This window comes from Carassius auratus, unplaced genomic scaffold (genome assembly GCF_003368295.1).
Source record: "Carassius auratus strain Wakin unplaced genomic scaffold, ASM336829v1 scaf_tig00002576, whole genome shotgun sequence".
Lineage (NCBI taxonomy): Eukaryota > Metazoa > Chordata > Actinopteri > Cypriniformes > Cyprinidae > Carassius > Carassius auratus.
The window spans coordinates 1,069,597-1,087,025 of record NW_020523459.1 but is presented as its reverse complement, the minus strand read 5'-3'; the positions used below and the strand labels follow the sequence as shown (position 1 = coordinate 1,087,025).

Here is a 17,429-nt window from a genome sequence, read left to right as displayed (position 1 = left end):
CTCTGAAGTGCAGAGGTAATTTTCCACATAGATTGCATTGCACTTTAATTTGAGTGACATTTGTGTTTTCATCACATCTTTCTTTCTGCCGTCTTTTTTTTTTCAAGAGGGCAAAAAATACAACACCTGGCTTTTTTCAGGCATGCAATTTAAAACTACATCCCTACTTGTAGTAACTTTCTCAAGTGCACAGATATGCAGCCGCACTCAGAAGTTCTATGAAAACAAAAACAAAAACAAAAAAAACGTAGTGATGGAACCTATATTGTAGTTCCATACACTACCTACAGACAGTACTGTAGCTCCATAAACTAGACCATAGTGCTTGCTATGTCCCATTCATAGGATATTATTATTTGAATAATAATTTAAGAACTTTTAAAGACAGACTTACTGTGAGCTACGAGGTTGTTAATCAATGCTATATATATTTTCGAAGCCATCAGCCCACATTATTTCAAGATAATTTTTAACAGTAAAATTCCTGGTGGAAAATCAAATTACCCATGATTCTCTAAAGATATCTCCACCAATCAGAGATTTGTGATGTGCAAATCATGCCAAAAGAATGCTTTAGTGCCCACCAACTCCCATGAAGCACTGTGAATGGTGTATTAGTTAATAATATACTTGTTTCTAATTGCAGTATAATCAGAATCTTTAAATCAACAATTATTTAATGTATATACCATTTTTAATTAGATTTGTCTTCATGGCATTGTAGTTCTGTTCTTTATTAAAGCTGTCATGTACAGAGTCCTGTACCTTTTTTTCCCCCCAAATACTTTTTTGCTTCAAATTAAAGTTTGCGATGATTCACTGAAGCTGGCTGGTTTGGTTCATGGGTTATAACTCTTCCATGAAGACTTTTTTTTTTTTAAATCCCTGTGGTATATACTTGGTGTGTAGTGCATTTCAAAAGTTTATTTCGGTTAGGATGCTGCCTGTGGCAGTACACAGCAGGGCAGCTCTCTAGGTTTTTAAACAGAGCTTCCCACTCACATACGCTCCAGCCCCCTCCCCATTTCTGGCTCTCTGTGAAGACCTTTTGTTAGTTGTCCGGGCAGTTCAGTCCTTGGTCCCGTGTCTTTGATGACAGTGCTGTGACACACCACGCCGACTGGACCATTAGAGCTGGCTGGCACAAATTCTATTGGTGGATTACTTAATTGCTGATCTTAATCTCTGTGGTGATGATAGAGATGTTTTAGAGTCCAACAGAGTCCTTGTTTTATTCACTAAGTGAATGTAACCAGAAATGTGCATCCAGCTAGATCTTCCACCACCTCACCTGACTCTTTTTTGCATGTTCCTGTCATAGTGCCGGAGCTCCAGTACCATGACGACTGTGGCCAAAGCTTTCATCGGGCTCTTCTGGCTCCCGCGGTTTGTGTGTGCGGTCTTCCCTGAGGAACCTGGACCTCTGAACTTTATCCCCACTGAAGGTAACGATGTCTCCATTTCACATGCAATCATTAGGATCAGGGTTGGGCCCCCGATTACTCTCTCAGGCTCTCAGCTTTCACTTTCTAATGCAGAGCAGGCATGTGATTGATCACTCATCAATAATATCGATTCCATGCATCCCAGCCTAACTCATGCAGGTCTGTCTAAGCTGAAAGATGAGAAAAGTGATTTATAACGCTCAGGGTAGGAGGATAAAAAGACGAGAAGCTGAGGAAATCTCCAGGGAGAGTCTTATCACATATTGAAGGAGAGGAACAGATAGAGAAGGAGAGTAATAAACAGGTCTAAAGTATTTGTGTAATTGTACCTCATTAACATTAAAATTTGGGATTTTTTTCACTTACCAAAATTTCACTGACTAATGGTGAATGTGACTACAGGTTTTTTTTTTTTTTTTTTTTTTTTTTACTTTAGAATTTCCTAAAAGTCCTAAAAGATAAATTTAGGCTGCTATATATTTTCTTGTGAAGAAAGAATACTTAAATTGTAGTAATGTAAAATTTGGTAAAATTTATTGATTTATTTGTTCATTTATTTTTTGTATTATTATCTTTTTTTAAATGTTTTTCATTTAATGTCATTTTAATAGAATTGCACTTTATGTAATATTGTTTTATTTATTTTTATTTGATCCTTTTTCAAGCCTTCATGCTTTCCTGTGTACGAATACAACAATTTTTTTTTGGATGACTAACATAAAAAAAAAGAAGACAGCTATATATTTTCATGAGGCATGATAATTGTCATGTCAATTTTATATTTTTTATTAAATATTATTATTATTATTATTAAATGCATATTTGTTTATTTTTCATTAATTTAAATTTTTAATTTGAATAAAAAAAATATTTTTTGTAATTTAATTTTACATTTACTTTATTTTATCCCTGTCTTGAGATGCTTTCCTACTCCCAGCTACAATTGCATTCAAATATCAAACAACTATAAAATATAGTTAGTTGTTTGTTACTTGAAATTGTGATAAATAATCAATGTCAGGTAACAGGTTTCAGGATAAGTGTCATTTCACAGTGCATCTTTACAACTCTGGTAACAAAACAAATTGACTAGGCTGACAGATGATGAGAACAGAGTTTATCTGTGAAAACCACTGAAGAGCAACTACAGGCAGCTGTCAACATTTTTATCTCAAGTGTGACTTGAGTGATCGAACGCCTCTCGCCTTAACGGATCACCTCACCCACACCCAGAAGTGCAATGAAGAGATGATTCAACCCTCTGTCAATTCTTTCCCTTTATCACTCACTGTATCATCTACTGCTTTTTCCCTCAGTGGTGAGAAGGTATCCTGTGTTTCTCGGACGACCCCATCACTCATCTTTCAGACAGGAGCCCTTACACATTCAGAGGATCCTGCAGGTCAATCGTACCCTTTACATCGGAGCCAGGTAGGGTGTGAAATAATGCTGATTACCATGTGTGTACCCTGTAATTAGTGTTATATCAGCATCTGTAATTACCTGCACAGAGATGTGTGTTTAAGTAAATTGTGACATTCAAAAACAATCACTTTTAAGATCAAGAGTCTGAATCGCTTCTTCTTGTAGATAGTAATTAAGAAGCTTTCAAAGGCTTTTAAAGGGATAATAAGGGAAAAAAGTGTTGTTCCAAATTTGTATGGCTTTCTTTCTTCTGAAGAACGTATAGATGTTATTACATATAGAAGATATTTAGAAAAGATGTTTTTGACCCATTGACTTTCACTGTCTAAAAAAAAAAATTCAAAAACAGTTGCACCATGTTTTAAAATATCTAATTTTTATGTGTTTTATGTGCAATAATGTTAATTTTGGTAATATTTATTTATTTGTTTGTATATACATTTATTCATTTTTATAATTTTTTTCATTTTAATTTACTCTTTTTTTTTTTTTTTTTTTTGTATATTATTTTTTTTATTTTATCCCTGATCTTGCCTTGATGCTTTCCATTTAATAATAATAATATTTAATAAAAAATACAAAATTGACATGACAATTAATAATAATAATAATTTCCTTCTTCTGGATACAACTATATTCAAATACAGATTTTGTAGTTTTATTTGTAATATCAAGTTGTTATGAAGACAGTTAATTGATAATATGATAGATTTTATGTTTAAACATTTCAAGTAACACAACATATTTTTACATTTTTTCTCTTTTTTGTGATATGCAGAAGAAACTCATACAGGTTTATAATGACATGATGATAAATGTAAATGATGACAATTTTCATTTTCGGGATAAACTGTGCCTGTAAGAAACATTCTGAATTTCTCATTGTGGTGATGCTGGGTTATAAATGTAAAGTCTGGAGTCTGGACCGTAGTCTTTTTAGGATTTGGGGGGTCACGAGGTCAATGATGTTTTTCCTTTCTTGCATTTTTTGACCCACCTTAAGGAGCCGGGGTTAGGAATAGATAAACAAAAACAAAACTTCATTAGGTTTGGCGCTTTACAAAAATAAGCCAATTTTTGTGAATTTACGCAACACTTCCCAAAAATGGCAGGTCCGTCAACTGTGAGTGTTCAAACATATGGTGATAGTTACCAAAAGCTGTAGGGGTCTGGGGGGGCATCGCACTCTAATAAAGGCCCCCATACCATGTCAGGAAATGACCTTCCCACTCGACCATGTCAAAAATTAAACCTCGAAAATAAATATAGGTCACAAAGTGCCATATAACTTGGGACGGCCAGACTGGGCTCGCTCATAAAAAAAGGGCAAAAGTCTTTGGCCTAAAGAAGCTCAACTCAGAGCTGAGAAACTGTTTTATGTACACTTTCCTACGTGGTGCCACTGTGGCCGATATAATTCGATGAAATTCAAGCCCCACTGCGTGCAGTCAGCAAACTGTATGTACCTATCAGTGTCTGAAGTAAATGGAGGTGTTTGCCGTAGCCAACAGAAAATGACCTCTGTGGGAAAGGAGATTTATTTAGCCGATGACTCAAGAGGGAGCATTCAATAACAATGGCAATGCAGAGTGTAATAAAAAGGAGGCAATACTGCTTAGGAGCAAAGGAGAGAGAGAGTGAGTCAGTGAAGTTTCAAGTCAAGGATATAGACAGCCTGGTTTGACTTAATAAGTCTGCAACTGCATGCTCAAGTGTGATAAGGGGTGCAGGCAGGATAAATCCTGTTAGCATTAGCATAACTGCTCAAGACCATGCCCCAGGAAAGTGGCCAGCCTCTCAACCCCTTCACAGTATTACCTTGCCAACGCCTGGTCAGGGATGAGAGGACTCAAGTATTTTATTAAACACGCTCAATTTCCTCCAGAAATTTCTGGACTCCCACACAAGCTACTGCAAACTAGCCCCAGACTTGTTGGGGGAAAAATTCAGTCCAAGCCATAAATAAATACACCTATAAGACAAACGAGGTGTTTCTTTTGTGATCTGTGTAAATAATTAACACTCTGAGTAACTAGAGGAGGGCGGCTTAGATTGCCAGCGGCGGCCTGGTTAAGTCACATTAAATCAAGCTTCAGCCACCTCGTTGTATTTGACCTCGTCGAGAGGTCAGGTCTTTCAATTAGGCTCAGGAGTGAAACTCAACACATTTCACCCTCAAACCTGTCACTAACGGTGCGGGACAGGTTCCGGCTGACCTCTGAGGTCGTGGAAACGCCCCCTGACTGACATACGGCCTCCAATAGTGCAGAGAAATGAAGACTCAGTTGCGTCAGGGCTGCTGTGGGATGCGGGAAGAACGGTTTGAGACCTCCTGTAGTGCCACAATTGACAAATACACTCTCTCTTTTAGCTGTCTCCATCATAGCTGATTTTAAATATATAACCCCATGAGGGATACTGAGTCTCTCAGGTCCCTTTTCTGATTTTTAGTATGGTCATAAATTTCTAGCACTGAATGAGTGCATAGTATTGTAACAAACACACAGTACTGCATAATATATCCCTCAGCATTCCTGCATGAGCTGATAAAATATACAATGAATGCAATGTAAGTCCCGTTGGATAAGTGTCTGCCAAATGCATAAATGTAATGCAGTGTAATAATACAGTAATGGTGGCCAGAGGCACTCCATCATTCAGACATTCTACCAACCTAGAGAGAAGAAAGATGGATAGAGTGAGATGAAATCAAATAGGGAAAGTTAGAAAGTTACAATCCATTACAATGTGGCATTGCCACGTGATTGCTAAGATGTGCTTGTATGGTTGCTTACTGGCTAAAGTCAAAAGAATCTATGCCAGGTCTCTTATATTTTGGTCTCTAGATATTTTATCTGCAAGTTGGAAATTGCAATTCAGATCTTTTGGAAAGTTAAAGTAGATAAGTAGAAAAAGGTTTGGTGAATGTGTTGAAGTTTATTGATAGGGTTGTGCAAAATTCAGAATTGAAGAAATCCATCCATCCATGGCTTGAGGCCTACATTGCTTTTCATATATACAATGCATTTAAAAAAAAAAAAAAATATATATATATATATATTTAATTTAATTCTACATCCTGTTTGTTTCAGGGATTTAAAATAAAATTTTAGTTAAAATCCGAAGGGAGCACAACCCTTGGTTTATGCGCATTTCAAATCTTGATACTGATAAAGAAAGAGTTTTTACTGGCCCCTGTATGTTCTGTTCTTGCCAGTGTTCTGCATGTGTTGACCAAATAATCTGTTGTTTGGTAATCTTGTGTAACTATAAAGCCTGTTTTTATATTCATGTAAATGTGATGGTACCTTCGAACTCCGAAACACAACTTTTCTTGCCTTGCTTTGCTGCATGGGTGATTGTATTGCTTAAAGATTGTGCTTACTATATAAGGCAAGTACTGTGAAAGTGTATGATAATTTTAACCAGGGCACTTAGTTGCTGCCCTGTTCAGAGAGTAAATGGCCAAGGGGATTCATTTTAACAAACCACACAGAGAGGGATTAAATATTTCAGTAGTCAGTCTCGTCAGACTCTCTTCAAGAACATACAAACACACTCTCTCTCTCTCTCACACACACACACACATACAAAATCTACGTTTTTGTTAATGTGTCCACAAAGCAGTGATGCAGACGGAAGGCTGTGAACGATAAGATCAATACTGCTGCAATAACATGGGCTGGTCTGTGAGCTTGGCCAATTCACAGATTATAACATTTCAGACAGAAGAGAGAGAGAGAGAGAGAGAGGCACACACACACAAGATTTGAAATTCTCCATCTCTCTCACTGGGCCGCACAGCAGCTCTTAGACCTTGATCAATATTCAAGCATAAACCATGGTACTCTATAACACCAAACATGCCATGATTAAAAGAGATCAGATTCATAAAGACTTTAATAGACACCGCAAGGTTATAGATAGATTATTAAAGTGGTTGCTGGAACTGCTGTAGCACTGAATGCTGTATTCAAGATGAGGAGCTGCGTGCAACATACATGCAGTGTGGGGGTGGGTTATGAATTATGGAGGGGAAATCGGGCATATCATAATGCAAAGAATCGTGATTATGTAGGACAGATGTGGTGAATCGTTTAAGTGTTTGCACTGAGACGGCGGATCAGGGTGAATTAATGTAGGAACAAGAATGTAATATTTATTTGTTAAACATTTGATGAATACATATGCTTCAGTATGTGAGGCTTGGGAATTTAACTCTTCAAGATACTTTTCTTGTTTTAAGCATACACCTAATTAAATGTGAATTAAATAAAAGTGTAAATCTTATTGCGTTATATGTTTTAATAGTACATTTATTTTGTTTTAAAGATGTTTAGATGATTCAGACATTTCTGACAAAGAAAATAATTATTTTGCAGTGTTGTTATACTGTGCTGTGGTGGTTCACAGTCTCTCTTTGTGCCTATGTGTCAGAGATGACCTTTTCCGAGTGGAGCTAGACAACGTGGTGGGAGAAGAGATGTTTTACAGCAAGGTGAGAACAGAAAACAAACACATGCATTATGCTGGAAATGAACAGTCCCTCATAACTGAAGTTCCCTCTGTTACAGAAGAGGACATGGGAATCCAACAAAAATGACATCAGAATCTGTAGAATGAAGGGAAAACATGAGGTGAGTGGATGTTGTCACAAATTATTATTATTATTATGATTTCCATTATTTAGGCATTTCTTAATATGCCCAGTAATTTTCATTGAGGGAGACTGCAAACACACACTCATTTATTCACTTTAAACACTTTTATATGTGCATGTCACATTATTTGTGTCCCTGCTCACACTTTAAGGTGCCATCACAAGAGCTGCCTATGGCAAATTTTCCGATTTTTATTTTTTGTGCTGTGTGCCCCTGCAAAAATATAGAGGGGTGTTAAAAGCTGCCAGCATTCCCCATAGCTCCCCACGCATGACCACTACAGATATCTTCCTTTCACACACCCTTTCTCCTTCATCTTCTGGAATGCTGGGTATTTTTTCTGACTTAAATGAAGAGTGTAAGGGAGTTTTTATTGAAAGGTGCCTGTGTGGGAAGAGTGAAGGATGACTTAATCCCCTCCAGGCAAGAAAAGAGTGAAAAAGAGAGAAAATTACATATTTAACACAGAAAGTGACACCTGACATTGAATCTGGCTGAAAAAGTGTAAGACAAAAGCATAAGTACAGAAGAGAGCAAGTGAGATGAGACATACAAAGGAATGGAGAGAGAAAGCGAGCTGTTGTCCCACCTGTCTGCCCTAGGGATGGGTGAAACACACAGAGAAAGACTGGGATGAGTGAAGGGGTTGCTGAAAGAGAGAGGTGGACAAGAAAGATGTTAAATGGTACCGTTCACTTAAAAAAATATATTCTGTCATCATTTAATCATCCATATGTTGTTCCAAACCATTTTGATTTACTTGATCTTGTGTTGTTGTTGTTTTTTTTTTTTTGTTTTTTTTTGGGGATGTTCACAAAGATGGTGAATATCAGATTAAATCTACATAGAATCATGATCTAGGATGTCGTAAGGTGCATGAATTCTGAAGTTGCACTGCAATTCTTCAAACCTACAGTGTATCTGAAAGATCAGTTTCAGTGTGGTTGGTGCTGTTTGAACATAGACTTAGTGAACCATTCTGATTCTGGATTCTAATTTTTAAGTTGCTTCTGTATAGTCTAATGTAAATGAGCCACTCTGAATCTGAATTCTGAATGTAAATTCTAAATGTAATTTGTTTTCTGCTTGAAGATTCTTCAAAATTTCTAATTTCATGTTCCACTAAAACAATAACAGTTTAATGACAAGGAATACATTTGGAAGGAGTAAATCGTGACTTTATTTTAATTTGGGGGTGAGATTCTCCTTTAAAATGGCTGTAGATATATAAAGGAGAGATTTAGGGCAAGATAAAGAGGGACTGTTGGGAGGGAAATGAGAGCGAAAGAGAGAATTGCCCTCTTAGAGTTAATAAGTCTGCAAACATGAGAGGTCATGCAGAGATGAATGAGAGACGAGACGAGCTCTTAAACTGAGCCTAAGATTTCACACTGAGTGGACACTGATATGCACAGATGCACACGTCTGCACAAACACGTGCTACAGTATATACCCATAAACATCGTCCTCTAGTCCTCCTGTGTGAATCCTTTCATTTTTCAATGTGATACATTTGCCACTAGGGTAATTGGTTTTGGTAATTAAATCTTTCTGCATGGCTGATCTAAAAGGCCACGCGGATGTTATTGGGAGGGAAATTCAATCTCCACATCTCTGCCCCTTTTATCTGGATCTGCAGGATGGCATTTTGAATCTCCAATGAATGGAGATGCAGTTTCTTCTCTTCTCAAAAGCAACTAGGATCATATATATACACACACACAGAGACTCTAGAGTTGGTTTAATGCAAAGCAACTGAAATGCAGCCACTGCATACAGAAATGAAATTCTGTTCCAGTTCTAGACACATTATGATTGACAGCACTTAGATTGTTTCACCAATAATGTGATGATGCAGCTCACTGCACTTCCAATTACACACACCGGCACAGATGTACATCATATTTAAGAACCAATCTGAATCGAGAATCTACAGAAACCAAAGTGAAACACTTTACATGTATACAATATTATATGTAAAATAATCACTCTGAATCAAAAAGAATCAAAATTGAATAGAAGTGGAATCTAATTTGTAATTAAATATAGAACAGACTCCGTGTACAGTTTGTGTTAAAAAGCAGTTAGTATCAGAATGCTGAACCTTAACATTAACAAATAAACATCCATAATAGAGATTCTGAATCTTATGGTGCATTTCCCCTGCGTGGTCACTATGCTCTGCTAGGTTCGGTTTGCGTTTCCACTGCAGTTTAGTACCGTTGCGCCGGCTCTATTGCCATGACTCCTTTAAAACTTCTTCAGTCCGTGTTGCCTCATCAAGCTCTCACTGGATCCGCCCCTCTGCTATCAACCAGAGGAATGTTTGTACAGGTATCTCCTCAACAGACAACGAAAAACAGCATTTTTTTGGTTGATTAAAAAAACGTGTGCTCGTTCAAAACAGTTGCATTCGATCTTCGCTGGCTGTGCTGATTTAAATCTACAGTAGCAGGTCTGTCGTGTCTCATGTCACAAGTTCAATAACGCAGATAGTGGCGATTCTCTCCGGCCAATCAGTGATCAGCAGAGTTTTGACGTCACATTTTGGTAATGGTACTTGGTTGGTTGGTTTTTGGTCAACTGTGGTGGTACTGAAAAAAAGTACCAGGTACCCAGTGGAAAATCCCCCAAAAGTGAACTGTACCGAACCGTACTGTGCAGTACCAAATCAGTGGAAACGTGCCATTAGTGAACAATTCTGGACCTGAATTTGGATTCTCAGTAGAAGTTGTATTTATTCTTAATGCAGTGTCCAGGCTAAATATGAATTCTGAATCTAAATATAGATTGAATATATAACATATAATCTATGTGTAAAGAAAATTACTTGGAATCTTAATTTTGATATAAAAGGAACCACTTACAACAATATCTATTTTCTGAATTTTAAGACTAAGTGCTTTTTTGAAGCTTTGATTTTGTTTACAGTGTGCAATATAACGTGTTCATGTTTCGCGTGTAAAAAAAAAACAGTATTTTTCACACAATTCACCTATCTGTATACCGCTGTTTTCACTGTCATTAAAACGGGCTGATGACTTCCTTGTTCTATAAAGTCCCTCCTTCAGAAAATACGTAACGAGTTCTGATTGGGCCAGCGGTTCCTGTGTTGTGATTCGACAGCATCTGAGTGCAGGCTGCCCTCCTGGAAATGTGATTGGGCTAGTTTTGAGAAGCAAGTGGGCAGGAGCATGTGCTGGAGATATACTTCTAATCACAGGAGCGTTTTTACTAACGAGAGGCAAATGAAAATCGCATTCGATTTTTTTTTTGCACAGCCCTAACATCTAGTTAACAAAGTTAAACAGCGTTGCCCTTTGTGTAATAAGTTACAGAAACTGTTAAACGCACCAACTTAATAAAATACACTTACCGGTTGTGGTCCATAAACAACGCCTTCTCCAGACAAAGAGGGAACTGCTCCATCTTTCAAGAATAAACTTTGTCCGAATCCGGCATTAAACTGATTGAGATTGAGGAAGCTGTCCTCAGCAAAATGTGCTGCACATAATTTTACATGTGGATTATAATTTTCGGGAACCGAGTTAAACATAAATTGTAACCATTGATCTCTAAGTACAGCGTCCCTGGTAAGGCCAAACAAAGATGATTTGTTTCGATGACATGGCGACAAACACAAACGCAGCTCTTCCTCTTCTCCGTCGGAGCACAACAAGGCCACGCCCCCTTTTTTGTGTATTCATGTGGGCGGAGGTTAGTCAAAAAACTGTTTTAGTGACGTCATTACTGCACTAGAGGGCTGTAGTCCAAACGGGTCGTTCGTTGTAAGCGAATTCTGTTCTCACTTGGCATCGAACTTTGAGCTTTAGAATTTTACAGATATTATTTCTACTCTAACAACAACATTACACACTAACTAAAGTTTAAAACATGGGATCAAGAAGAACGGGACCTTTAAGACTTTAATCTTCAGACTATGATTCCATTCAGTCGGAGGATATCAAAATATGTTTGGTATTTGAAGCCTGTTTTAGAACATATACTGTTTTCTTTTCTCATGTGTATCCTAGCAACGAGCTGCGTTTCTAAATGTTTGTATTGTTGTGATCCTCAGTCAGCTAGTGTATGATGCCCGGGTTATTTCTGTCACCTTTTACAAAGTCATCAAGTGTATGAAGCCTAGTATTTAAACAAGATTTTAAAAGACCATTTAGAGTTTAAAAGTCGTCTAGTGTATTCCAGCCTAAAGTCTGAACCCAAATTTAGAATTTGAATTCTCAGTTGAAGTTGCATTTGTATATTCTCGATATAAACAAGTCGCTGTGAATCCGAATTCTAAATCTAAAGGATCCAAACTGCATATAAATTCTGAATCTGCACTATATAAAGATGTGAATAGAAATGACTTCTGAAAATGAAAAAAACTAAATCTTAATTCTAAAAGAACCGCTTTGAATCTGGATTCTGCATCTGTGAACCACTCAAGCACACCCTAGCTAATCGCATCTAACTTCACTTTGTTTGATAGTATTCTGTTTGTTGTTTTTTTTGCCTTATGTTTTTGTCATATTCATTTGGGTTTGCACACTTACAGATCTATTTTTCACATTCAACACACTTTTAGGGCACATTTCATCGCCTAGTCCTGATTACAGTACACTCAGTCTCTCACTCACGCTTTTGAATCCTTAAGCTCCATGATTGATTTCGTTAGCCTGCTCTCAATGTTAATGTTAGCCCATGGTGTGTTCACCAGCTATCAGCGTCAAAGTGTATGAGGGGGCGTAGATTAGCCCTAGAGCAAAAACACAAGCTCACACAATCCCGCTTTCTCACACACACACACACACACACACACACACACAAACTTCAATTTTCTCCCCACTTTTGTCCATCTCTTGCTTTCCTAGTCTGTCCTTTTGCCAACTAAATTACACATCCTACACAACACCATACTCTGTTCTCTCTGGCATATTTAGACTAATTTAGTGCCTGCTGTTAATGTGGTCCCTGTCTGACCACCACAAAAACCACTACAAAGAGAATCCTAGAGATGACAGCATTGCCACGGGAAAGATAGAGACAGAAAGGGGAAAAAGAGGTCCCTGCCAACTTGCTTGTCCTCTTTCCTTGTCAAAGCTCTGCAGTATTCTCTCTCTCCTCTCATGGTTGGAGAAACAGACTCAGTTGAGCATGTAATGGAAACTTCTGGACTTCTGAGAGTTAGCTTTCTTATTGTAAATATGACCCTTTTATTATGAGGAACAATGTCTTAAGTGTTTAAGTGGATACACGGGAGCTGTCCAGAATTATGCTGTATCCAGTCAATTGACCTTGCTGCGTAACAAATAATGCAATGTTCATATTAAAAGCATTTCGGAGTGACAAACCAACCTGGAATCCTTAAACTTAAGCGATCATTAGTGACACAAAATTAAACAGAGCTCTATTATTTAAATGAGCATTGTTGGCAAAAATAGAAACCAAGCAATCATTAATATGTTCTATTCAATGCTTGTTGCTTTTGACAGTGTTATTGTTAACTATTTTGCCTTCATAACTAAAGTTTAATTTGAATTATTAAACTAAAATTGAGGTAAAAGTAAATGAGAAAAAAAGCACAAAGTAACTAAAACTAAATGAAACCCGAAATTTTAAAAGCTAATTTGAAATCTTAATAAATATTTTAACAATATATAAACAGTACTAAACACTGGCAGTCAAACATGTTTTAAGCTTTCATCACTTGTTGCAAGCTTTTATCTCGACTTTTGGAGTTATGAGGCACTGTGAGTCTGTGGATGGTTTATGGTGTTACTGTGGGATTGCATTTTAAAGGATTGCGTTTCGATTTAAAGATATCAGTGATCTAGGAATGTAGGGAGTACAGATGTGCAGTGTTGGTGTGGATGTCATGTCTAGAGATTCACCAGAGAAAAAAGAGAGAGGTCAGGGAGGAAGTCACTTGTTCAGCTTAGCATCTGTTCGAGAAAACATCTGCCAGAAGACAACGTCCTTTGACTAAGGCTCTCTCACACACAAGCTTGGGTGGTAAACTTATCAGGCACCCAGTATAAATAATTTAGTACTTGACACCAACAGTGAGAATTTGCAGTGATAGTCAAGGCCCTGAAAGCCGGATAAATATGGCTAACAGGATAGAAAGACAAGGGTAAGAGAAGAATTTTACAAATAAATCTTGATTTGAAATTGAGACAACGACCTTCACTTCCTTCACTGTGATAAGCTTACAGAAATAATAAAATTCACTCAAACCTCATATTGTTATTCCAGTTATTCCTATTTTATTTTATTTTAGACCTATATATCTATCTACCTAGGTTATTTTAGTACCAAATTATTATTTTATTTTTAAGGTCCAGTTCTGTGCTTCTTCTCAGCTTATTAATAGTTAGTAAGTTAGTTGTTGAGTTTAGGTATTTAAGGGATCTTAAATATTGTCATGCAAAATGAGGCATTAATATGTGCTTTAAGTATTAAAAAACAGCCATTATGCTAGTAATATGCATACTAATAAGCAACTAGTTAATAGTTAGAGTAAAGTGTTAATTTGTAATTTTATACGCCTTATTGTATATTAAATTTTTATTAGCATTGCTATGATCTATCTTTTTTTCCTGTGACTGCTTTTGTGTTTGTGTTGATGCTTTGGCAACAATCAAGCCGATAAATTACTACAAATTGAAAAAGCAGAGAGAAGAACAGTCTGGAAGAGAAATGCTGGGAGTGGAAAGGGTGGGTTCTAGAAGGACACAGGAAGGATAAAGGGATAATTGGACTGGTAGCAGGAGAGGAAAAAATAAAGGGATGAAGAAAGAGAAGGCCATTGTAAAACAGAGCAGAGGGCAGTTGACGGTACAGAGGATGTCCAACACTAGAGAGAACTCCTAATGGACTAATAAATAGTGTGTAAATGAATCAGGCCCCTTTGAAATTATGAAATGAGGGGATGAAAATGAAAAGAGCAGGTGATGGTGATATAAGGGCTGGAGTAGGATGAGAAGGCCGTTGTTGTCTATCTGGGGGACGTGCTTTATCACTAAGCAGACCAGGAGCTGAGCCAAGTGTTTGGACTCTTGAAGGAATTGCCGAATCAGATTTATGAGTAGAGTTATGGGGTTTATGTGCACCGAGCTCCTACAGAGACTCAAACACACAAATACACACACACACACAGGATACATCTGAATCACAGCACCCCCACCACCTACACACAATCCCCTTATGATAAGAAAAGCATATGTCTTACAGAGACGCACATAAACAGGCCAGGCGCACTCATAGCAATGCATTGTTGGCTGACATATATATATATATATATACACGATTTAATGTGCCATTATCAGCTGTTATGCTGTTAGTTGATGATCTATCGCCAGTCTGCATTGCCAGTCTGCATTTTAGCAGATTTTCACCCCTTGCTCTTTCTTATTCTTTATTGACATGAAAAGGACTGTACATTGCTATTGCTAAAGCAGTAAGAAAATTTAAATAGCAAATAAAGAAAACAAGCCATTTAATCAAATTTTCTAATTTTTAATTAACTAATAAAAGTGTATAGTGTCAAATTAGAAACATTTAATTAATATAATTTCATAATTTTATTCAATAAAAAAACGAACAATAAAGAAAAAAAAGCAATTAGCAATGATTTCTTTGTTTTACCGCTGAAAAATAAGAATCCTGTGAGGACCTGAGCATCTGGAATAAAACTCACTCCCCCTCTGGCTCCTTTCACACGTCCTCTCTCTCTCTTCTCATCTGAGAACAGATTGCTGTGATCATGTAGCCCCATTGCCAACAGGTTGCTGCCCATCAAATGGTGCCACACTGGCGCGCACACGCAGGGTACACATTGGTGGGGGGTGGCTCATGGGGTGGGGGGCATGACATAAGCTGTCTCTATTTCACATTTCTTAAAGCCCTTCACAGGTGCAGGGTTCAAACATGTGCATTCAATTGAACTGAGGTTGAGCCCGAATGACTCTCTGTAGCGTGCCTCTGGTTTGCCAAGTCAATTGTTTGTACAGATGCAAACAATCCTTGGAATAAAATTGAAAGTGCTGAGAAATGTGATGTCATTCTAAGAGGGAATTCGTTCATGAGATTTTGATTTGGGAAACAAATGACTTCTTTTTCTCAATCTTTTTTTTTTTTTTAGGATGAGTGCCGTAACTACATGAAGGTTCTGCTCAGCCGGCAGGGCGGATTGTTTATCTGCGGAACCAATGCCTTCAATCCGTTATGTGCCAATTATACAGTGAGTACTGAATAATTGAATACACACTTGTGTAACACATGCACAAAAACATATTATTTTGGAAAATAACCACACCCTCTAGTCTTCAATTTCTCCATTGTTTTGGCAATGTTTTTAGGCTCTGTATTTTCTCATTACATTTTTTCTTACTTTACACATTATTATTTAGCTGCTTTTTCACTTTAAACTTTTTCACTGTACACTTCAGAGCGCTGCTTGCGGCATTGTTCTAAATGACTCGGGCTTCATTGGGTCACCACGCATTTCTCACCCGGATGGGATTCTGTTCAAAACCCCCAAGCAGAAAGAATCTCCCCTGCCATTTGTTTATGCTCTGTTTTTCCACCTGCATGGCCATCAATATAGCCAGAAGCACCAAGCTGTTTCTGATGACCTCAAGAGCAGAGAGCTGTCATTAGTCAGTCCAGATGCTGTTTTTCGTGCTTGATTTATTCGAAAAGAATGGTAATGCCACTCAACGGGCACATTGTTTGAATCCAAGACTCTTGAGTGTGTGTGTGTTTGGGTGTGTGTTGCCTTCCATCCATCTGGCCAGTGACTCTGTCGCCCCCAGCATACGTGAATCACATTAATGTAGGGTCTTAGTTGTTTGTCCACTTGCGGCATCAACTTGAATACGGCATATATAAATGCTGCACCTGAGCACAGCTGCGCCTGCCTCACATATCAGATCCACTCCTGATCCAATCACACTAATGATATACCTGCTGAATGAAGAAGAAAAACACATAATTACTAATTATCGGCTCTGCCGGATTGCAACCTGCCTCTTTCAGGTTCGAGAAATGCACATATAAATAAGCATGCATATAACATAATATACTTTAATACTTAATAATATAATAAAATATATTTGATAACATCAGCTGACAATTCAACTGTGCCATCAAAGGAATAAATTACATTTGAAATTATATTCAAATAGAAAACAGCTAGTTTGCTTAAAAGCATTTAAAATGCAGATTTGTTGAAGGTTTTCATAAGAAATTAGTTTACAAAGTAATTTTCACTGTTCACCAGTAATTTTAGAAACCGCTTATAGGAGCAAAGTTACAGACATTAAAATAAAACCGTAAAATAAAATGTTCATAAGTGACATCTGTGCTAACCCACTCTTGACAAGCACCTGCTGGTATTTGCATCAAGGGGATAGAAAAAGATAAAAGTTTGTGTATGAAAAAGTCTTGAGGACATGAACAAACTCAACCTGTCGGGTTTGAAATGCACTATTGCAAATCTGTGCAAATGAAAAGAATTATCGCACACCTGTAATGCAACATTACACCTGTCAAGAGTTTGAGGCTCTCTAGAGGAAGAAAAATATAGTCGAGACAGAAAGAGGGAGAGTGCACAGGTTTATTTATAGTTCGTTTTAATGGCCTGAGAATAATTTTCAGCTTGATCTGTAATTGTGCTATAAATCGCCTGTGGATGTTTTTGAAATTAAATGTTGAGCATATGTTTTAGTTTGCTTCTGTTATTCTGCACTTCTCATATTTTTCTCTTTCTGCTTTTGTGTTAGTAAAGTGTTCATTTGTGAGAAAAACATTTATTTAGCTAGAGTCTGTTTTTCACCTAATTTCTGTATTTTTGCTAATTGCATTTTTCTCTAATTATTGAATGTGTTTTCTC

General features: G+C 37.3%; 1 protein-coding gene across 1 annotated transcript in view; it reads left to right on the top strand.

The window, feature by feature from the left end:
- Positions 1-17,429, top strand: part of LOC113069890 (semaphorin-6B-like) — a 111,490-nt gene that overhangs the window by 58,651 nt on the left and 35,410 nt on the right. The window contains exons 2-6 of the mRNA XM_026242995.1: positions 1,322-1,445; positions 2,762-2,876; positions 7,308-7,368; positions 7,445-7,507; positions 15,678-15,776. Of these exons, the coding sequence (XP_026098780.1) occupies positions 1,340-1,445; positions 2,762-2,876; positions 7,308-7,368; positions 7,445-7,507; positions 15,678-15,776 (444 nt within the window). The 5' untranslated portion in view covers positions 1,322-1,339. The remainder of the gene's footprint in view (positions 1-1,321; positions 1,446-2,761; positions 2,877-7,307; positions 7,369-7,444; positions 7,508-15,677; positions 15,777-17,429) is intronic.